This window comes from Dipodomys merriami, unplaced genomic scaffold (genome assembly GCF_024711535.1).
Source record: "Dipodomys merriami isolate MVZ:Mamm:240054 unplaced genomic scaffold, mDipMer1.0.p SCAF_112, whole genome shotgun sequence".
NCBI lineage: Eukaryota > Metazoa > Chordata > Mammalia > Rodentia > Heteromyidae > Dipodomys > Dipodomys merriami.
In genome coordinates, this window is record NW_027202405.1 from 4,330,878 (window position 1) to 4,355,704 (window position 24,827).

The 24,827-nt window shown below is 35.0% G+C and overlaps 1 protein-coding gene across 29 annotated transcripts in view; it reads right to left on the reverse strand.

Annotated features, from left to right (window-relative positions):
* LOC138822567 (triadin-like) overlaps positions 1-24,827 on the reverse strand; it is a 180,900-nt gene that overhangs the window by 112,210 nt on the left and 43,863 nt on the right. For 27 of the 29 annotated variants that reach the window (XM_070015369.1, XM_070015363.1, XM_070015379.1 and 24 more), the window contains 2 exons: positions 24,447-24,506; positions 23,562-23,624 (listed from right to left, as the gene is read on the reverse strand). In XM_070015369.1, coding sequence (XP_069871470.1) covers positions 23,562-23,624; positions 24,447-24,506 — 123 coding nt within the window. The remainder of the gene's footprint in view (positions 1-23,561; positions 23,625-24,446; positions 24,507-24,827) is intronic. The other 2 variants (XM_070015365.1, XM_070015388.1) reach the window with 1 other exon arrangement.

Genomic DNA, 24,827 nt, shown 5'->3' on the forward strand with positions numbered 1-24,827 from the left:
GCTCACTTTTTGTTGTTGCAATGGAGTCTAACTTACTCCTTGTCCATGCTGGCCTAAAAAATCAATCCCTCCAATCTATGCATTCCAACATCTAGCTGGGATTTAAAAACATGAGACACAGAAGCTGGCTTAGTTGGGACTGTTTAAGCTAAATAAATCAACAAATCAATAATTTATAAATAAATAATTTTATAAATAATCAACTCAATAATTTATTTTAGAAAATAAAATCTCTGTGTCTGTTTCCCTCCCCCCCCCCTCTCACACACACACACACCATTCTTTCTCTCTCCCTCACACATGCATACAAATTCCTCCAAATTTCTGGCTCTTCTATATCTTCAGTTAAGGTTTCAGTGGCAAAAATCAAAGGAAGTCCTGTTGGCAGACATCCTAAATTTGCATTTACCCACTGAGTCAGGACTGGCTTTCTTATTAAATAAAATGGTAAAACAGCATACGCTAAATTCAGCAGTTGTAAAAGCAGTCTTATTGTTCTAATATCAGTAAACGGTATCCTCGAATAAAACCGTTCCCTTTTCCACTTTTATAGAAAATAAGAAAGAACACTGTTTGAATGTAATGTAGCCCTAGGAAAATATACAAGGTAAGGCTAGTGATAGAGAAAACTTGGCTTATTTTACCTATCTCTCTCCCCAAAGCTTGAACACAGTTCATGGCACCCAGCAGAAATCTAGTCAATGTTCTTGCATGAATAAATGAATAATAATTAGGAGATGGAAGGTGTTATTCATGAGCGTTACATGCCTGAGAATTCTAAATCAAATAGGTAGCAATTATCTTCACAAATTACTCAAACTTCATGAGTCTTTTTTTTCCCTCTACAATTCTATATATGTCAAAATTTAAAGATGTGACAATCGCATTTAAAGAGAAATTTCTTGTAACATTCTCAAGGTTTATATAATGCAGATTTGATACCATGATAAATGAAAATAATTTCCAAAGAAAAAAATTCTTTATTTTTTTTAATTTAATTTTATTTTATTTGAGAACATACTGTACAGAGGGCAGGGAATCAAGAAAGTAATTTTATTTTTATCAAAGCAAACACTTTCTACTACACTCAGTCATCAAGACGAACAAATAAGTTAGGGATTGAACAATATACAATTTGGTTAAAAAATTTCTCAGTAGCTACTGAGGTCTGTCATTTACTCTTCTCTCTGTTTAGTGAAGCAGTGCTCACTTATAGTAAGACACTAGAGCACCTAAATGTAAGAATTAATTCTACCCACTGTTTGGTTAAGGTTCCTCATGAAAAATGTAAAATAATTTGGGTAAAATATGAGTTGTAGAGATCAACAATTTTTAAGCAGGGTAACTATTAATAAGATTTGATGAAGAAACAGGGCATATTATCAACAAAGTGATTGGTTAAAGAAAGCTACAAGACAAATGAAAGATAATGCACTCTCCTTGAATTATGAGTGAGTCCAAGATGGAGAAGAGTCAAATTTGTTAATAAGAAATAAGTTGGTTAAATTCATTCAGTAGAAGAAGGCCATTGGCTTGAACTTCTACCATTTGAATTAGTGTAAACACTCTGAAACCCAACTCAGGAACATGGTTTTTGTACCAGAGAACTGTTATTGGATCAGAAACCTCTGTGCGTCAACCACAGAGGTTCACTTTCCAGTGAACAAATTGAAATTCTTTCAATTTTCAGTGCTTTCTGGTTCCTGAATCAAATTTTGCTCAAGCAAACTATCTTCATGTTTATTTTCTTAAACTTTAAGAGAAACAGAATTTTAAAAACCTTACTTAAAAGTAAAATATGCAAATAATTGACATTGGAGTTTTCCCTTATGACATTAAGAACCATTGCAGGTTTTAAGCAATGTTTTGAAAAGATAGCATCTTAAATGACCACCAAACGTAAGGCTTTAAGTTGGTTGCATATAAACCAGGGAAAATATCCTTGGAATGCTTTACCTAATACCTAGTATAGACACATGATCAACAAAGCAGAATTAAAATAATGAGAGTTATTTATTTGAAAAAATGTTCATCAAATTATGAGATTTGTTTGTCATGCACAGAGGAGAAGAAAAGGCTGTTTATTCTACTAAGGTAGATTAGAGACTTAATAACAAGGACTTGTTTTGTGTAATATAATTAAAGTTTGTAATACATGTTAAGTTTGAAACAATGAAAAGCTTCAAATGAACAACAACAAGCTGACATTTCCAGAAAGGAAGATTCCCAGAAGAAATATGGAGATCCTAAAACATCCATATGGAAATGACAATGAAGTTCTTAAAGTAAATTACTGCAAAGCAACTGATAAACCAAGTCTTAGCTTCTACCCCATCAAGAAATATGTTGGTTAAAAATGTGTGAGAATAAAACCGAATGTTTATTTCAACAGATCAGAAGAGAAAAAACTTAATGAGGGAATAAGCTTAAAGACAAAACAAAAGTTTGTCTTGATACTCAGTGGGCATCTGATTTTTTTTTAATATTCTGAGTTTAGGATAAAAATGAAAATAGGAAGAAGCTTGTCACTAAGGAGTATGAGAGGGAGATAGAACAGCTCATTTGACAAACATGCCAAAGAAAAACAATCCAAATGGTTTGAAAATAGAAGGAAGATCAACCAAAGCTCTTTTTGCACAACAGAACACGGTGAGGCTTTGTTTAAACAGAGTGAAGATGCAGATAATGGAGAGAAAAGCATTAAGAAGCCTTGGTTGTAGAAAGCTAACCTAGTAAGATCACAGAATGTATGGCAAGGAGCAGGAAAAGCATAGGGAACAATAAATGTTTGGGAAGAAATGACATTTAGGAGCCAGGCTCCATGGCTCACATCAGTGGTTCACGCCTGTAATCCTTGCTACTCAGAGGGCTGAGATCTGAGGATCGTGGTTCAAAGCCAGCCCTGGCAAGAAAGTCTCTTAGACTCTTATCTCCAATAAACCACTAGAAAATCAAAGTGGTGCTGTGGCTCAACTGGTAGAGAGCTAGCCTTGAGCTGAAGAGCTGAGGAACAGTGCCCAAGCCCAGAGTTCAGGCCCCACAACCAAAAAGAAAAAGAAAGAAAGAAAGAAATGACACATGCATCTGGAACCCAAAATTCTCCTACTGAAATGTCAGAAGAGCACAGCACTTTCCTGTGGGATGACACCCAAGATGCAGAGCAAAAAGAAGTGGAAGGAAAACTAAAGTCATCAAACCAAAGGTGGAACTTTGCTATATAAAGGGGGGAAAAGTCAAGAATCAGGTATAAGGAAAATTACTGGGAAAGGAATTGGGTAACTGTGGGTAACATAAATCAAACAACTTTTGAGACAAAAGATGCCAATTGAGTAAAGGAAAATGGAAAAGACATTTAATATTAAAATCTTAGAAAATGGTTAAGGTTTTATAATGCATAAGGGTGTGTAATTATACATTGTCTTTGAGTAAGCTGATGCTATTTCAAAAAACCTCCCCCAAGATATAATCCCTGTTTTCACTGTATTTGATGTTGGTATAATTTGGGGAGGGGAAGGGAAAAAACAAATTGTTTAAATAGGGATACAGGTGGACCCACTGCATCAATGAGAGGTACAAGACGTTATGTCGAAAAACGAACTTTATACCTTGGGGGAAGGACATACAAAGCAACAAAGAAATATCTTAGAAATAGGTTAGAAACAATAGTAAGAAAGAAAAAAAACCATTTGAGTCCTTGTCTTGGGGTTCATTTTGCCTAACATCAACTTATCTGACCGTTTTTCCTTGTTTCAGACATATACTAGTTATTGCAAATAAGGGAAACCATGTTTTTACTGTATTTGATGTTGGTATAATTTGTGGAGGGGAAGGGAGAAAATGAATTGTTTAAATAGGGATACAGATGCACCCATTGCAACAATGAGATGTACAAATCGTTATGTTGAAAAACTAACTTTACAACTTTGGCTGGGGGTGGGGGTGGAAGGGGATGTGGGAGATGGGAAGGGATAGGAAGGGGAAACAATGGAGGAGGCAACAATGCTTGATAAGAAATGTACTCATTACCTTGCTCATGTAATTGTAACCCCTCTGTACGGTATTTTCACAATCATAATAAAAAAAAAAGGTATAGTGCTGCTTTTTTTCTCAAACAAAAGAGAATCACTATTACAGAGTACAATTCTAGCAAAGACAGAGAAACAATATTTGACTAATTTATATATGTGTATATAATATTCAGTCTCATTGGACTTTTATCAACTAAAAGCAAAATACTTGAAATGACAACTGATACATATTTGAGGATTTTTTTCAAAATTAGTATGTAACAGTACTCAATTAATTTGCAAATGATTTTTTTTTTTGTCAGTTGTGAGGCTTCAACTCTGAGCCTGGGTGCCCTCCCTCAGTTCTTTAGCTCAAGGCTAGCACTCTACCACTTGAGCCACAGCGCCACTTCCAGTTTTCTGAATGGATTATTGGAAATAAGAGTCTCACAGACTTTTCTGACTGAGCTGGCTTTGAACCGAGATCCTTAGATTTTAGTCTCCTGAGTAGCTAGGATTACAGGCATGAGCCACCGGCACCTGGCTTGCAAATAATTTTTATATATGCTTGTAATTTCTAGCTCATGGAGAAGCATATCTATATGTGTGTATATATTCTTTTATACTAAAGATACAATAGCACTGAATGTCTGAGCCATTCAGCTATCAACCCTTATTTATTTTAGAAGTGTATACTTTCTTTCACTTGTGATGAGCTATAACAGACATTTGTGCTATATTTTTGAGTCAAAATGCTTTTAATATCCACTTATACACTGGTTATCCAGATAAGTCAGTGGGCTGCTAAATCTAAATGTTGATTTCCTTATATGAGTATCATGTCAGTTCATTACTTCCTTTCTATGAGGGTTAAGGGAAGGATGGATGTACCTAGGGAATAGTTGTCCCCAGCATAAAGAGTATGGATTGACTTGGAATGGGCATTTAACTGGAAGCCTAGAGATTCTCTTCATATGGAAGTGAGCAAGTATAGTTACTGTGACTTTGCTTCTGGACATCTCATTTTTCCCACCAGAACAAAAGTACCTCTTTCCCCAGAAGACCAACTAGTGATCTAACTTAGCTCATTGTTTCCTAATAGTGATAGAACTCTTCTTGAATGTAGCACTCAGTAAAAACATAGACTAGTGATGTTCCTTCAAAAAATAAATGGATTGGGAGCTGGGAAGGTGCCTCAGTGGTAGAGTGCTTGCCTTGCATACATGAGGTCCTGGGTTCAATTCTTCAGTTCCACATAAGCAGAAAAAGCCGGAAGTAGCATTGTGCTCAAATGGTAGAGCACTAGTCTTGAGCTGATGAGCTAAGGGACAGTGCCCAGGCCTAGAGTTCAGGCCCCACTACCAACGAAAAGTAAATAAATAAATAAATAAACAGATTAACTCTACCTTCTATAATCATACCATATAGTGACTTAGCTCATCATTTAACAAATGTGTATTTCATACCTATGAAGTTCAAGTACTTACATAGGATATAATACATATATATTATATGTTTGTATAGGTAAAGGTGTTATACACATATATCCTTTAATTGAGCCAAGAAGAAAGACTGTAGTCAGCAATACGGACTTCAAAAGCAATGTGGATTGATGAAAAGAACATAAACACTACAGTCTAAAAGGTTGAGCTTTGAGTCCTAGTTTTGACATGTACTATTTTAAATACTTGAACATGCTTGGGTTTTCAAAGACTCAATTTGCTCTGAGAAATTAATGAGACGGCCTATGAAAAGTACCAAGCATAGTAATTGGAACATAATAGACACTTCAAAACGGTGTGCTTTCTCCTTAGTCATTTTTGAGAGCTATCAGAGAAACAAGTTAGTCTATTTATATATAACATTTAGTAACTCACCTTTACTTTGTACAAGGCATAATGCTCACTTCGCTTTGTGCCAAGCTCTGCCAGTTAAAGTATACTACCAAGCCCTTCAAGAGCAGTGAGGACAGTTCAGTGTGCATATTGCGTTCTATGTGGAGAGAGGCTAGAGGCTCTGCCCTGGGAACAGGTGAAATAATGCCTATCCATTGAGGGACACATCAAGGGATGACATTTTACAGACATAATAACTGCAGCCTCTGACATGAATAAAAGTTACCCAAAGAGGAAACCAAGAGGTAAAGATGAAGGCTTTCACAAAGATATCTTGGTTCCAAAGGTCTTAGAGAGAATGGATGCCTCTAAACAATTGCATAGAATTCTGTGTGGACAGAGAAGATGACAGGAAGCAGTTACCAATAGATGAGTGTGGAGATAGACTGGGAAACATATGAACACTAAAATGAAGTTGTTTTTGCTTTTTAATTCTCCTAAGGACAAAGTTTCAGTACAAGAAAATGAAAAGTGAAATGACCAGAGATGCACAGGTATGTGTTCTGTAACACCATGTGGTGTGGAACACACGATGTGAAGATGCGGATTATATTGTGCAGGACAGGATAAGGAGAATATGGTCATGTCCTAGTGGACAGTTAGGATGCTCTGAACTGGATCAGAGGCTAGGGAGGCCCTGAGCAGTGGGCCAGTTATTGGGGACATGATAAGACAAGTCTATGTTCAGCCAGGCCCATGGAACAACACAGAACTTCATGCATTTTCTCCCCTGTTATATCCACTGAGCACCTGGACAGTAAAATATTGCTCACTGCACTCACAAAAAAATGCAAAGTAAATTTTACAGCAAGTGCTAATGGAATCATCAAAAAAGAAACATAATGAGCCAAATATATTACCAACCCACACCATAATTTTTATTTATATTTCCCTTAATTAATCAGAATCAAAACATTCTAAGTATAGATGTGCAGTACACCCATAATATATGTGTGTGCATGTCTATATATATATATATATATATATATATATATATATATAATCAGATCACTCATGACAGCAGCAACAATGTACAAGTTCAAGGGTCAATAGAAAGAAGAACTGGTATTCATTATGAGCAGAGTGATTTATATATGGTCTTGCTAAAATTCTAGTGTCTGGTATCATTGTTTATGTTTATTTCAGGGTCATAAATATCAGCACTGAAGGTGAAGTTTGGGGGAGTAAGATAGGATGTATAATTAAGAGGGACAGTTAAGAAGACAGGTTTCATTTTTCTGACATTTCTAGCTTTCATTTCTCTTAGAGTGTTAATGTATTCCTAAATTTTGCTTCAAAACTAAGTATTGTTATGACATATCATGGTTGCTAACATATTTCATCACCCTGCTAGACACTTTAACAATCATTGCTATTCTAAAGTAATGGAGGGCCCAACTTGATATTTATAAACAGAAGAGTACCTGGCATGAAACTGGTATTCAATAAATATTGCTGAATTTATGAACAATTGCCTGATGAGCAAAAAGCACTTAAAGCAATGTTATATGTTTGTAGATGAAAAGGGGAGTGGGGGTGCTGGGCAGAGGCTAGGGGAAACAGGATTTCTGTAGAACATTAGTGAAATATTTTGGGATTTTTTTAGGGTATCCAAGAGTGAGCTGAAGCTGGATGATGGTGGCTCAAATCAATAATCCCAGCTACTCAGTAGATTGACACCTATGGATCCAAGTTCAAAGGCAGCCCAGGCAGAAAAGTCCAGGAGACTTGTGTTAACCACCAAACCACTAGAATTAGGGCTATGGCTCAAGTAGTAGAGCCAGCTGTGAGTGGAAAACTAGGGGACCGAGCCAGGCCCTAAGTATAAGCCCCAGTATTTGTACAAAAATACATAAATAGATAAACACATGAATAAATATAAAAGACACAAAAGTGAACTGGGAAGACAAACTAGGAAGAGAAGGATAGGGAAGAGGCAAAGATATGATACATAGCTGGAGGCTACCTGGGGAAGTGGAAAGGGACCTTCAATAATAGATTCATTATTTTCTCTGTACTTGTCTGCCTTGCCAGTTCCTGAGCTCTCTCCCGTACACATCTTGTTACCCATAGAATTCTTTTTAATTCTATTCTTTGTACAAATGATTTGTGTAAATGGATTTTGTGGAAATCGAAGAAAGATATTTGAAGGAGACAAAGGACAGCATAAAGAGGATTAACAAAACCAATTCACAATCTGAGCCAAGGAGAGCAGGGCTCACTGCCAGAGGTGGTCTTGGACATAGAATCCTTTGTGACATTGAAGACTACCTGGGAGGGTTTTGTACTTTATAGAGTAAAGCATATCACAGCCGGTGATATGAACCAGCTTATGAGACTAGATAGTTAAACTTTCAGGAAATGTTTTTCAGCTGGCTGGAAATTACTTAGGAGTAACTTAAGCATCTGGGAGAGCATTAATTCTTTCCGCTGAGATTGAAATGATAACTTCACAGCCTGAGAAAAATGGATTCTGCAGGAATAACTAAGGCATTGCAGGCAAAAGCACTCAACAACAGAAAAGATGATGTTTGATATAACCAGTTGGCAAGTGAAAATAGTTCCCAGCAAGCATTCTTAAATGTGTTTTTTACATAAAGCTGTAATAAATATTATTGACTTTGAAGATACGCTTGACAATTATGATAGCAAATGTGTCAAAAACCATTGACGAGTCATGAATAAGCTCTCTCTGCATAAAGGGCACATTCAACAGGGCCCCCAAAATACTGTTTTACAAGAATAATGAAACCTAGAGACTCAGGAGAGGTTATGAAGCCTACTGCTCATCTTAATATTTCTGTTCTAGGTAGGAATTGTCCATTGTTAAGTGTTAGAAGTTTAAAGAACTACTAGCTCTCCCTTTCATTCAACTAATGTCTTTCCTTCTAATTATAAATCCCAAAGCCATCTTTGAATAGTTTTTATAGACATACATCACATCTACCCAATTTCTATGGTCTTCTAGCTCACTCTCTGATAAAGAATTCAGGCTAATTTCACATACATTTTTTTATTTTGATGAACTCTTGCTGAGTTTTTTGACATTAGCATTCATTTCTTCTTGGTCTCAATAAATAGCCCTTAAATGACTTTTGGAAATATAGAATCATGGTTAATCTGATGGTTATAAAATTCTTTATATTTTGTTTTCAAACTTCTAGAGACCACTGAACTATCACTAAAATACAAAATAAGCACTGCTCTATGTTTAAGAGGAATTCACTCCAGAGAGTCTGTATAAATTTGCAATTGAGAGAGTAGGAATTATCACATGTCCCAGATTTACTAAAATTCTTAAATGGAGAACTTCTATGGATAATCTTAAATATTAGCAGACAGTTGACATTTTTCTTGAGCTCATTTAATAAACAGTTAATGTATGTACACAGATATCATTTTTTTTAAGTCCTGGTAAATGAAATCATTGAGGCTGTATGTTGTAAGAGAAGTTTGAAGTTGAATATGAAAAAGAGAAGTATACAGGTGAAATAATAAAAAAATCTCCCAACCTCAAACTTGAAAATTGGACAATGGAATTGCTATTTTGAGAGTTAAATTTTCAAACTTATACTATGTATGAGGGAAATACCCAATATGTACAAATTGAATGATTTACATAATACCTATGCTCATTTTTTATTTTTAAGAATACCCAATCTTAGTAATAACCAAGAATCTTTTATATTCATATTGAAAAATGAGAACTCTGTGATAGTACTTTTTTGGCCATTATCCCAGGTAAAAATGAAATAACATTTATTTGAATATCATTCCAGATTTTCATACATCTTCATACAATATCTTTAATTTATATCACTTTCAGTTGGCTGGAAATTACTTAGGACTAACTTAAGCAGTGATAAAGGGTGAAAGTAGATAAATTGTATATTTAAGAAGCCTTTTCTAATTTATTCATTCACTAAGACTGTATTGATCATCTAATCTCTACAGATGCCACTTCAGGCTTTGGAACACAATTGCTAGGCATTCAATAGTGTGTCCCCTTTGGTGCTCTTGATGCTTCTTAGTAGAAACAATGTTTATTGGCTCTGAGAGAACTATGGTTTTTATAACAATAACTTCAATTAAATACTTCGTGAGTTATCAGATTAAACTATGTTTTATAACCTACATATTTTATGTAGATTTTCATGAGATATGGTTTGATCTCGTTTATAAAGCAGAGGTATAAAAATACATAATAATGACTAAAATATTGGTCATGTATAGACTTACAATATATCAGGTACCTCTTGGGCTTCTTATCTATATTTTCTGACCAAATCTGCATATCACTCTTATAATACCCTCACTGTTATTTTCTCTCCAGCTAGAAAACCAAAGGCTTAGCCACACAGTTTGTAGATAACTAACTCACTCATGACTACAAGCTAAGTAGTCAAATACATGATCTAGGATAAACTCTGTAATGCTAAAACATAATTACTTCTTTCTTATAAATTGATCTACACTCATTATCTAAACACTATCCAAACGAATTCAGTGTGCAAGCCAAATAATCACACACAATAATAACTTCCCATAAAGCAAATGTGACTCTCTGGATTCAAAGAGCATCCTAAATGCATATTTTACACACAGATTGTACCTCAGTGATGAATATATATGAGCTTCATTTCAACTGAGCCTGAATTTATGTATTGCATACTATGAACACTGCATTGAATACAGACACCAAACTAACTATATGTTAGACTGAACTAAAAGACTGCTTAAAAACAGAAAAGAATCATATAGCTTTTTAATCAAAGTTTCTAAGATTATTATAATTTTATATGCACTCAGTAGGCTTATTTACCCATGGGTCTGACTTGCTAAAAGCTTCATTATAATTAAACTTAAATTTTATTTTTTTCATGTACATACTCCAGAATAAAGTTCATGATTATGACCACCAGATGGCACTAGATTTTTCCTTTTCCTTAAAGAAAAGCATTACCTGTGCAAAATTCAGTGAGTGCAATGGTACTTGTGGTAAAGGGACAGAGCAAGAAGGAGATTAAGCTATTTTTCTCAGGACTGGAGGTGGCAAATTGCTCACCTAAAAAAATGTTGGTTTTTTTCTGGCCAAAAGAGCACATGATATTGCTTTTTTTTGGTTTTGTTTTTTAATTTTTTATTATTATTTCTGTATTGTTTGTTTGACTATTGAAGTTGCTTAAAATAATCTGTACTCAGGCTTTTTGAAAGGTAACCTATGTTGGGATGAAATATGATGACCAAGCAGTTCACATCTTTGTATCTTCAACTCTCAGTCCTTTCCTTGCTAGGGTAATTCCATTTCGTGGCTTCTTCTACTGTCCCTTGACTTTCCTTTAGGTAGCATTTCACTTCCTTGGTATAAAACTCTTTCAAAGGATGTGTGCCATGCTCACTTCCTTCTCTCATGTCTGCACAAGTAACATCTCAAGGAGGATCCCAGATTACCCGAAGAAAATGACACTTTCCATTTTCTATATTCCCTTTCACTTGAAATGGTTCATGACAATATGACTTCTAAATATGATACTCTTGGTTGATTGTTCCCTTCACCAGCCAAGAAAGTTGCATAAATGTGAGGTCTTTTCTTGTCACCACTATGTTTTAGGACCTAGAAGAGGTTCTGAAGTCCTTGTTCATGATAGGAACAAAGGAATGGATGAGCAATCTTCAATGGAAAGTAATTAAAATGGCATGAATCATTCATCAAGAATACAAATTTAAGCCAAATATGCTGGCATATGCCTGTGGTCATAGAACTCGGGAGATTGATGCACAAGGGTCACAAGTTTGAGGTTGGCCTGAGCTACTTAGCAAGACCCTATTAGGGAAAGAGAAGACAAGAGAGGAAAAAGAAACACAACAAAAAATCTGAGGTGATTTTTATACCACCAACATTACTTTGAGTTTTGCATGTCCTGTTGGGCCAATCAGAATATTATTATTGTTATTATTATATACTTCCAAATTAGAAATTTTCTTGATCAAAGTGTAACAAGCACATTAAGTATACCTTTCAGATTCAAGTATTGTTGGCTTGAACTCCTACATAATAAAATTATAAGAATATATAATTCATATATTTTACCTGTTTATTCAGAAATATGTTTTCTTGATTCCTATCATCAGAATCACAGAATGAAATTTGATTGAAATTTCTGTTGAATGAGATAGATATGATTTTCAGTGTTAAGTCCCAGACTGCAAACTGTCCTTTATATTCTAATGCATGAAGCCTGGGAACTGTATATGTAAATAACACTGCATAAAAGATTATTTCTGTCATTGTTCTGATGATCAGAAATATGGTTATAGGGGCTCTATTAATGGCTATATGAAGCAGAGCCCAAAAGGTCAACCAATGGAAAGAGAATAGATATTTTTCCCCTTATTCCCCTAGTATCTCTGCCCTTTTGTACTGTAAATTGCATGGGCTGGCATTTAAATGCACAATGTCAAAGGCAAAGCACTTGAATCCAACCTATACAGAAAGACAGCTGGCAAGGGGGCAGAAAGAGCAAACACTGTCCTACTGCCTTTAGTGCCAAGCTGCCAACTGCATATCCCATATATTTGCCCTGCGGACACACAAGAAGCAGCAGAGGGGCACTTGTCTTCCAACTGAGCAACAGCTCTGAGACCAATAGCCCTGTCCAACGGCCTTTGTGGAGCAATGGCACCAGGAATGACAATCAGAACTGCTTCAGCCCTTAAATAATGTTTCTCAAAGCAGCTATTTCTGTCTGAGGCTAATTCCTCATTGTGCGTATTTGGCTGTCACAACTAACAGTACTCAACTCATCCAGTACTGGGTAGGTGTACTGCACAAATAGAAGTGGGGGATTCAGACAGTAATAAGGACGTGTGGTAATAATTTCAACCAGAGGCAGCTTGCCATATGGTAGGGCAAGTGTGACATTATTTCCCTGGTTTAGGAATACAAGCCAGCTGGCAGGGGACGATGGCTATTCACACCATTGTCCTCCAGCAACTCAGTAGGAAGGAGGCTAAAAAAATTCATTTGTGCTCACGTCGTCAAATATAGCTTCAGCTGTTGTTCTACCCAGTGTGCGTGTGTGTGTGTGTGTGTGTGTGTGTGTGTGTGTGTGTGTGTGTGTGTGTAAAATGAGAAACAGGGAGAGAAGTTATTTAATCAAGAAGTTGCTAAATCAGATCACATAATTTTGAATGTTTAGATTTAGCTGGAGAAATTAAGATCATCTGCCCAAGTTTTCAAGCTTTCATTGTTTATGCTGCAACATAAGCAATGATGAGGATATATGACATACTTCCAGCACAAACACTGCCACTCTAAGGAGGACAGACATGCACAGAAGATCTACCTCCTCATGCTCCTTTAACTCATATGGCTCGGATGTGCACAGGTAGATGACTTGTCCATAGTCCCAAATCCTAGATGAGAGATTGACCACTGCTCATGGCCATTTCCAATAAGGGAATCTGGTACTTACTGAGCTGCTCTCAGTTATTTTCAACTAAAGTATGATGTATGAGGGATGGTAAAGCTCAAGCTCTACAGATAGAATCTTTAAGCTTAGATCCCTGGAATCATTCATACTGGACGTTTGAAATAACATCCCTTGACTTGGGGTAATCATGGAACACCCCTTGCCACCCAGTTACTGAGGTGAAGTTTTCATCCTGGTTTTCAAGTCAGAAGAGTGTTCAAGTTCTTTTCCCATATAAGAAGGAAGTTTTTACCCTAGCCAACAAATGAGAATGTGGGCTATAGGCACTTTCTGTGAAATATGAGTGATAAAATTTATCATGTATCTTTAATACCCAAGTATGTGAAGCATTATAAATGAAAATGAATGCTACTAGAAGTGTGCAAGTCTCATTTTAAAGAGAATCTTAACATTTTAAGGGAAAATGCAAGCAAAGTATATGGCATGAAATAGGGAGGTCAGGATATCTGTTCCTCTGTGGCCTTATGTCTTCAGTACATAAAGTCACAACTATCTCAAATGGCCAAATTCTTCTTATTGTCATCCTGGCTTTGAAGTAATTTTTTGTTTTTGTTTTTATAAGTAATGTTTTGAAAGCTGATTTCATCATTCCAAGAAAAAAAAATCTCCATGAAATTCAGAAATGCCTCCTCTAGTCAGATATTAAGGGCAAAGAATGGGATGTAAAACGCACAGATTCTTTCTAGTATTCTTTCTGCTTCTACAGTTTTCCTAGAAGGGATGCATTGACTTTTTAAAAAGCAAAACTGTCTATTATTCTCTCAAAACAATTAACACAAAAACTTTTGAATTCAGTGAAGGTCAGGGGATTAATAGGTTTTATCTGCAATGTGTTTGAAAAGCTAATTAAGACTCTGCATACAGAAGAGGACACTGGGAATTCAATATTTAGTTTTTCTCTCCATGGCCACAGTGAACAAAAGTGAACAGAGAAAGACAAGGTGAAGGTGGAAACTTCATAGGGGAGGCAAATCCTTTTGAGAGGAAATAAAAGTGAAAATACATCTCCTATGACAGAAGATGCTTCTTTCATTTATCCCATGAATCTATTCAGCACCTGCTTTCTCCTGGTATTATGATAGATGAGGGATACTAAGTGTGGGACAAAAAGGGATGGAATCATTTACTTTGTTCTTTATTTAGTCAAGAAAAAAATCCTATTTAGCCAAGAAACCATATGAAAAAAAGAGTGGAAAATATTTGAATACTGGTTAAATGAAGAAAAAGGAAACATTTTTTTGGGTTCTCCAAGTTCTTGTCTAACAATCACACTTTGACTGTCAACATAAATGCTGACACGAAACAAACGTGCTTTAACAAAATATTGGTCTTCTTTTTTTCTTTATTATTATTATTATTATTGTGAAAATACCATACAGAGGGGTTACAATTACATGCGCAAGGTAATGAGTACATTTCTTATCAAGCATTGTTGCCTCCTCCTTTGTTTCCCCTTACCATCTCCCAACCCACCCCCACGCCCCGCTCCTGTGCCAAAGTTGTAAAGTTTGTTTCTCGACATAACGTCTTGTACATCTCATTCATTTGCTTTTTATAAGAAGCTGTACAAAGGGGTTTTAATTCTACATGTCAGATTAGGAGTACTTTTAAAAACCATAACAATGGGAAGATGTTCATCCCCTTTGATCCTTTACAATTCCGGTGGAGGAAACAGTGAGTCTCAATATTCTCTGCAGAGTTTAATTTACTGAAAAACTCTGAAAATAAGTACCCATGTGGGAACCCGAGAGCCCTGTGGGGACTATGACCGGCTGGAGATTTGACTGTGTATTTGAAGTCTGAATGGTACTAGCGGAAAACCATTCATTGCATGGATTTTTATCCTATGTGTAAAGGCACATAGGACCTCTATGAAAAGACAGAGGTCCCTGTACGTATGTATGAAATTCCTGTTACCAAATCTGCTTAAGTGCTTCTTGACTTTTTGTCATCTACTCCCTTTTGTCTATTTTCCTGTTATTGCTTGTTTGTCCTAGGCTAATTTGAACCTACAACAGCGAAGGTTAGGGGAAACAACTTCAGCTTAACTATGTCTGTCAGTTAAAACTCATTCCTCTTCCCATGGTGATAATTGGAATATTAATTATTTAATAAACAATATTCTGAGATATCACTTCATGGGCATCTCTTCATCCATCACCCCAGAATCTACAAATTGAAACTGACATACTTGCATGGATTTCTCTCTGTCTCTCTCTCTCTCTCAGCCTTCGTTTCCATATGCTGTGTTAATTTTCTCTGTAACATTTTACATGACTATCTCTTCCCTGTACATCGTTTGCTATTCTTTATTTCATGCCAGTGTGGTATAACTGAAATATTAAACAAAAATATCTGTTTAATATTTCTCTTGCTCTCTTGCCCCTGGCATACATTGGCATAGGAGTTAGCAAGTATGGATACAATCATGTCAACCCTTTGTGCTTATGCTTTCAATTACCTGACAAAATAAACTGCTTGCTCAGATGGGCCCCCAGGGTAAACTGTACCAATGACCTTTCTAACTAGGACTAGATTCGAACTTCATTTCCTATGGTCCTCTGGTTGCTTTCTTCATACCTTACCCAGACATTTCTCCATCATTTTCCCACTTAATCTCTTTTGCTTTGCTCAAGAGAACAGTCCCAAAAATGAGTGTATTACTCAACACACACACACACACACACACACACACACACACACACACACACACACACACACACACACACACACACACACACACACACACACACACACACACACACACATATATCCTGGAACCCAAGTTTGGCTCAAGACAATATCCTTGGGAGTTTTGAGTTGCATATTTCTCATTGGGATTTCAATGTCTAACAACTTGTCAAGCCTAAAACTTAGCAAAGCAACTTTACTACACTATATTAAGATTGTAAGAAAAACTAAAGCAAGTAGGGAAACTAATAAGAGATGGGAGGGTTCAGTCAAGGGAAAAAAGCCATAAGAAAATACTTTATGAAACCGAATCCATTCTTACTCCTATTCCAGTTTCATGGAAAATAATCCAACACTTCACTATTTTGATTTCCACAATATTTGTATATATTTATTCAGTACAATGTGACATTCTAATTCACTTCTACATTAGGTAGTTACTAATTCAGAGCAATTAGCATGTTTATTCCTTTCAACATTAACATTACTTTGTAGTTACTGCATTTAAATCTGTGTCTGCTAACTAATTTTGAGATACATAATATATTTGCGTTAATTCTACTGATCCTGCTATGCTATAGAACAGTGGACCTTGACCTTTCAGCTCACTCCACCTGATTCTTCCCAGTTTCTGATAGCTACTTTTTCTACTTTCAACCACAATGTAAACTTTTTCAAATTCTACTTATTAGTGAAATCACGAGGTATTTGTTTATCTGTGTATGATATTTTGTGTCACTTTGCATAATTCCCTTTAGTTCTATCCATGTTATTTCAAATGATTGGATTTCAGGCTTTGTTTATAACTCAATAGTGATTTGTTGTATATGTACACCTCCTTTTAATTTTCATTTTCTCACTGATGCACATGTAGGGGAAAATCCTATCTTGGCTACTGTAAATGGTGCTGCAACAAATATAGACATAAAATATGTTAATGTGTTGTTGTCCTCTGTTTATATACAAAGCAGCTTTATCTGAGTCTATGATTGTTCTATTCTTCACTTTAGAGAAGCTGCCATACTGTTCTACTTGCTGTATTAATTTACATTTTTGCTATCAGTGCTTAGATATTTTTTATTGCGTACATCCACAGTAGCATTTTGTAGTTTACTTTGTCAATAATGACAATGATTATTGGTTTAACAATCTCTTGGATCTACATTAAATATAATTTATAATACAGAGGTTATCTCAAGGTCATTTAGAAATAAACAGCAGAGGTTTAATAGGCTAAGTATCATTGTCTCAAAATTGAGTCTCTCTTGACCCTTCTCTTTCTTCTCTGGCCAATTAATCCTGTCCATTGAGTATTAGGACATGAATTGTTCATACGCTAACTAATAAGTAAGCAAAATAGTCACAGTGTATCTTGAATTTGCAGAACTGCAATCATCTGGCACCTAAGCAATTAAGATTCCATGTGAACAGCCTGGGCACAAACCTGGGTTCTCCTCTTGTGAGAATTCACCCACCAGTCTGCAAATACGTGTTACCTGCATAAATACTAGCTCCTATCTCCACATTCTACCCAGATGAACTTTAGACCATGGTCCTCCATCTTCTTGGTCACCCAGGTTTTGGAATAAGTCCTTATCTTTAACTCAATGCCTTGTATCCAGACTTATGACCTGTCATGTGCTAAGCATACAGACGTGGCCCCAGTGACAATATTAGTAAATAACCGGTTATTTTAAAATACAGAAAATAGTGGGTTCTTTCTAACCATAGTTACTAGCAAAGTTAATAAAGGTAAGAGCAATATGAAATGCTATGTCTGGTTTGTCTTAAGCTGTCTTGCTGTGCTTATTAATAGTGTGAAGAGATAAACATGCTGTTAATTTTATTCTCCAGCTGTATAATGCTATCTTTTCACAATGAAAATAAAATCCAAATACAAGTCTACACCCAAAATAATTTTTTGAAAAGAAAAGCAATGTATTACTCAGTTTCAATATGTATGAATCTTTTCTTTTTGGTATATATTTTTATTGTAAAAATACTGTTTTAAAAAATCATTTAGACTTTATATTTATGAAAATATGAGTTACTCCTGCTTTTAGTTATAAAATCTTTAAAATTATGTGAGAATACCATTTTCTGACAAGCAAATGCTGCACTGGCAAATAGATAAGTATGAAGGTATGATTACACTTTCTAAGTCTGATTAAATAAATATATATTTGTTCATTTTCTAAAGTAGGTTATCAGCTTATAAGTACTTATAACTACCAGATAAATTATTCTCTTCCTATGAGAAATTATACAGTAAGTTGAGATTCTCTCAAATGTATAAGCCTTGCTATATCTTTATACTTATCTCTCATTATTTAATATATTTCATTTCTTCCTAGTTATTATATAATATACATACACACATATATGAAGATGTACTTGAGTAACAAACATTTAGATTGGAAGTTACAAAGTCTAAACATAAACTAATATATAGGAGTTAATAAAGTTTGTAACATAATTTCATAGAGTCAATGAGATCATAGGTTTCAGAGATATATGGGTCTTGGGTATCTTTAAAATTCTACCTCATTTCCCAGACCTTTCCTCTTTGTTCAGTTGGTATCATTTTCAAGATCCGTTATCACAAGAAAAGTATAAATTTGGCAAGTAATATTCTTACCATCTTACAAAAAAAGCAACTGCATTCCTTTTGTTCTTTATAAAGAAGCCACTAGACAAGATTCTGATCTAACTTGGGTTTTGTTGAGCAAACAGCACATTGATGATAATTTCAGTCCCATCTGACCACATGATTAGGTTTTGGGGAATCATTCATGAACTGAATAGGATAGGAGGGACATAGAAAAAAGTACTATAAATGCTCAGTGCTGATTCACGTTATCATTGATCTTTACTCACTAAGTCATTAGTTTTTTTTCTTTTTTTCTTTAGAAAATAAAATGATGATTGTATTCTATACCTACATAGCTTTGATAGCTCTTGGGGAACTTTATGCATAGTGTTATCAATGCACAAAGCTGAAAAAAACCTGTTTTTAACCTGCCATCTTTAACTCTTTCTTTTTTTAAGTAAGTTTTTCATCGTGAAAATACCATATAGAAGGGCTAGAATTACATGAGTACATTTCTTATCAAACATTGTTGCCTCCTCCTTTGTTTTTCCATCCCTACCCTCCCATCTCCACGACTACACTCCTCTACCAAAGTTGTAAAGTTCGTTTTCAACATAGCATCTTGTACATCTCATTGTTGCAATGGGTCCACCTGTATCCCTATTTAAACAATTTGTTTTTTCCCTCCCCTCCTCAAATTACACCAACATCAAATACAGTGAAAGCAGAGGCTATACAGTGGGGGAGGGACATGCAAAGCAACAACAAAAAAAATCACCTTATAAATATGTTAGAAACAATTGCAAGAAAGATAAAAACCACTTGTGTCCTTATCTTGGGGTTCATTTCCCCTAACATCATCTTATCTGAACATATTCTAGTTATTGCAAATAATTAACTAACTTTTTTCCCAGTATTAATTGGAAATCCTGCCTTACTTGTTTCTTGTTTTCATTCACACATCCATTCCTTCTTACCAAGGTTAAATTATTTCACAAAGGCACTTTTATAACAAAGTTGAAGCCATCACTTTTTACATATTGCTTATACTTTTCACATTCTCTATAAAACAAGAAAAATAACTCATACATTTAATTATCTTTCTGTCTGTGTTTTCTTCAATGATTTATTAAAGACTTCACACATTGATTATACCTGTCACTTTGGTAGCATTTGAGTGAAGCTAAAACTCAGTTGAAACAGCAAATTAAAATGTGTACTACTAGCAAAATCTAAGTGGTGAACCATAATAAATGAAGCTAATAATAAGTGATTAGAAGTGGTGAAAATGTGTGATCAGAAACTCAGGTAATGGCTTTGCTCTGTGAAAAATGCTGAGTTTGCTTGATCTAGAGCCATGAGTTCAGGAAGGGCCTTTTCTACACTGTGGAGACTAGACTTTACAGTTAGATAAGTCTCTATACAGTTGAAAGCCACATAGGGGCACTTCCCTCAGTCTGAGCATCTGAGAAACGGTGACGACTAGAGCATGAACAAGACATAAGCTTGTTTATGCTTTAATGTTTCTGGAATTATTAAGGTCTTTATTATGGTTACAGTACAACCTGTACTTTGAAGCCAGGAGATGATAAAGCCAAAGCTAAGATGTTTCTTATGGAGAGGGCGAAAGGTCCTATAATCAGAATATTTCAAAGGTGAAGGGACAGAATTTGAGAATGGATTAAAGAAGAAAAAGAAAGATATCAAGAGTGTCAAGTGGGATTTATGCTTAAGCAAGAAAAAGAAGTTATAATAATTTAGTAATAACAGGAAGAGTTGAATATAAGTGATAAAGTTTGGAGTGTATCAATGGAATTATGTGCTTCTATCAGAAAGAATGGCATCATCCCTTTCATAAAGAAATGGAAAGACTTGGAAAAAATCATATTAAATGAAGTAAGCCAGACCCGAAGAAACATAGGCTCTATGATTTCCCTCATTTGTAATAATTAATATATACCTAGGACAGTCCTGGCAGAGAATAATAATAGCTCAATAGCTATATATATGACCATATAAAATGATGCTAATTGAAATGAAATCCAAGATACAGAAATAACAGAACCTTTTTTGGTTGTTGACCTGTTGTCACCAATGTACTGTATCTAGTACTTTCTTCTTATTTTATTTTTATTTTTCCATTGGTTTATCCTGGCAATCACTGTCTTTAATTCTGGACCCTCCACCTTGTATATACATTTATCTGATTTGGATAAAGGAAGGGGAATAACAAAATGCTGAAATAAGGACACAAGATGACTCATTGCAACAACAATATTCCCAAGACACTGTGTTGGAAATTAAATTTACAACGTCCTGCGGTGGGGAGAGGGAGAAGGGATAGTAGGAAATCACAAAGGAGTAGGTGTCAGTGTTCAACAGAAAATGTACTCATTACCTTACTCAGGTAACTGTTAACTCTCTACATCATCCTTACAACAAGAAAAGGTTGGTGTGTGTGTTTGCATGCATGTGCGCATGCGTGCATGCGTGTATGTGTGTGTGTGTGTGTGTGTGTGTGTGTGTGTGAGTGTGTGTAGATTGAGGTGAATTTTTTTTTAAAGAGAGGACCTAGATATTTCATAGTATTCTGTAGAATAATTATTTCTATGTGTCTCCCTGTCTGGTGTATTTTAACATTGTCTTCCTTATTCATTCATAGATTTGACTGTATATTCCAAGATTAATATAGCAAACATGGTAAGTATAGGATACCAACATAGAACATATGCTATATTTTTTTACTGACAAATTATCTTTCAGAGAAGACATTGATTGCAACTACAAATAAACTAAGAAATATTTTAAGGGGCAAAAATGACAAACAGTGATGATCAGACTGGAGAAGCCATTAAAAGAGATGCGGTGGTTAGAGCAGGGCCCTCTGTAAGACAACCTATTTTATTTTACATTACCTTTGTTGCCATATTGAGGAAGAACGCAGTATCATGTACATACAAGACACACACTACCAATATGCTATACTCCCCAGATTAAGAGAATATTTAAATTGTAACCAGGTTAATATATGTATATTAATATCAAATTAATATTAATAGCAAATATCATGTAGACTATAATAAATTTAACTTCAAAGAGTTTTAATTTGTAACTAAATATAAATAAGTCATCTTGGTGTTGGTTTCTGTGCTGGTCTATATATTTTACTGTGGTTACTGTTGTTTCATTATAAGACAAAATGGTATGGAGATATGCTTTTGCTGCAAATCTTTTACCAAAGCCAAATGTCCCAGGAAGGATCAGGATTGTTTTTCCCAGGAAAAATAATTGTCCCAGGATTATTTTTCTTTATCCCATGTTTACTGTATCTATCACAGATACAGTGACGTAAGCAAACAAATTCTCAATATCAAAAAATAACCAGAAAGATATTTTTCTTCATTATAATAAGATACACACTTCACCAGAAAAATTAAATCCTTAACTGATAAATATTCATGAATACAACAAACTCTCCAATAACCCATCTTTAAGAATGGAAATTGGGATGTTAAAAGAATTTGCAGTCAATTCTCAGAGCCACATAATACCTGGTTGTCTCATCCTGTGCAATTTGTAATCCATACCACCATGCATCTCTTAACATTTTTATTTTTACCTCATTTGATGCATGATACTAATAATCTCTCATCATTCCTATTTGTTTCTGGATATGAATATGATTACTTAGCTTTCCTATGGTCTCCTTCTTCTGGGTCCTCGTGTACAACCTTGTCCACCCATGAGCTATATACTTCCTAGGGAAGGAAGGATTTTACTAATGTCATCCAGCCCTCTCAGTTCTACACCATCCTGTGTCAAACCTATTTTTATCAGCTCCCTCCCTCATTTAAGCTTGCCTACTGCCTCATTTCCTAGGACACCATTTTCGGTTTACTATTACACAGGAAACCTCATTTACTAACTTGTTAATAACTGAGAGCGATTGGTGTGTTACCCCATACACACAGGGCCTAGGAGATTTGCATTTAAATGAAGAACAACTCCTCCATAACTCAAAGGAATGGAATGACTGTGGCAACAGAATCTTACGCATCACTGACACCGGTGGAGGAAATATCTGGAGTGAGGATACTTATCACCCAGCCATGATACTTGAGATAAGAATGTTTCATGTAAAAAGCATTACAAGAATAGACGCCAGTATATATGTAGGTATGAGAATTAAAAAAAAAACTAAACTAAATTGAAAGCAAAAATCTAAGCTATGAAGTCATTTAATCTTTCCTAATGAGGCACATTATTCTCTATCGACTTCTTGACATTGCAAAGCAAAATTGTTACTGCCAAATAGCGCTTGTCACTTTATTATGTCTTAACCAAGATGGTCCCCTGCTTGACTAACATTAGACTGACTCCTTCAGGTGACTCACACTCCTCTTCTTAGGGCACTTGCAAAACTTATGAATGGAGTCTCCAGAATTTCCATCTACTTTCAGTTTTAAGCTAAGCATGCTTTTTTCAAAGCTCTGAGTACCACTCCTTTAAAATGGAATCATCTTTATCTTCTATTTTCTATGAAAAGGCAGGATCCTAACTTTCTTTGTCACCTCACTCCAGATTGTGAAAGGCCCTCTCTCAGAAACATACAAAAGAGAAAATTTACTTTTGCTTGGAGTAAAATGGAGAAAATACCTCATTCTGGCTTTTATACTTTCTCCTGCTTTCTCCAATGGAGGTCTGGTCTCACCCATCTATTATAGTAGTCTTGATTATTGCCCAACTTGTTTATTAAGTTTTCTCTAATATGTATTTGCCTTAGCAGTCTATATATTTGTAGATGTAAGTACTCTTATCCAGTTTGCATATGTAGCAACAAGATCACTTTATACCTAGTCTTACCAAGGAAATGAAATAAGAATACCTTTTTTTTTCACATCAGCAGCAATTTCCTTTTCACTTTTCTTTTTGGCGTCTTCTTTTTCTGCTGGTAAAATAAGAAACTTATAAGCCTTTACTTGTTTAGTTTTATAGTTTAGGGCAAACATGTCTGCCATCAAGATATTAAATTAATCTTCTATGTAAGAATTCTAAATCAGAGCTTTAAGTCATGTCAACAATGAGCAAAATAGCACTTCCAGAACAGACTATGACTTAGGTGGGCTTTCTCTCTAGGAAAAAGCCAATTTTTACTAAGTAAAATAAATCTTTGATAAAATATATACATCAAATCATATTATTAATTACAGGAGAGATCAATAATTTTCTTAAAATATATTAATAGGAACATATTGAATGCCCTTTGAGGTAGCAGATATCTAGAAGTATATCAGAAGTTGTGTTATAAAAACAGAGATACAACAATTGAAATATTTTCTTCCACTATATAAGATAATTTCCATTTTGATGGGCATTGTTATTAAATTCAAAGAGCTGAATATAATTTTCATGGATATATACGTATGTATATATATATATATACAATATTCATCTGTATATAGTCACTCAAGTAAAGTACTGAATGAGCAGTCATTAATAACAATATTAATTTTAAAAAGACGGTGATAGTTTTTTTAAAAAACTTTCAGATTGGATAGAATGCTGCATGTCTGTGGCTTGTTAGAGGATAGAAGGATTGTAAATTCAAAGAGAGCTAGGGCTGCAAATTGAAAAACGAGAGTGTTTGTCTCTAATAATGAAGATAACATTATTAAGGCAATTGCTTTGCTAGAAAACAAGCATTTCACCAGTAGAATCATAATTGAGTGTTAAGATGATTTATGTTTTAGACAACTCTTAAATTATTTACCTTTCTTTTTTGTATCCGGCGTAACTTTCTTCTCAACTTTCTTCTTCTCCCCTTCTTTTTCTACAGAATAAGTTTAAAATATTTCCATTATGAAGCAAAAGGAAAATCAAGGTTGAGAGGACTGAATTGGAAGCATTGGGTGAAGTAAAAGGATCGTGTTAACTCATTTCTATCTCCTCACAGCTTTGTGACCTCCAACTAGTGATTTGACTTCACTAAGCCATATTTTCCTCATCTATGAAATAACTCCTTCAAAGCTTGATATATTTACCAAGTTCTCCATACAGTGCCTGACTCACAGCAAAAGCAGAAAATTGTACTCTGAGCATAGTTTACAAATCATGAATTTTATAGATTGAGCTTTCTGAGTCAAATAAGTAT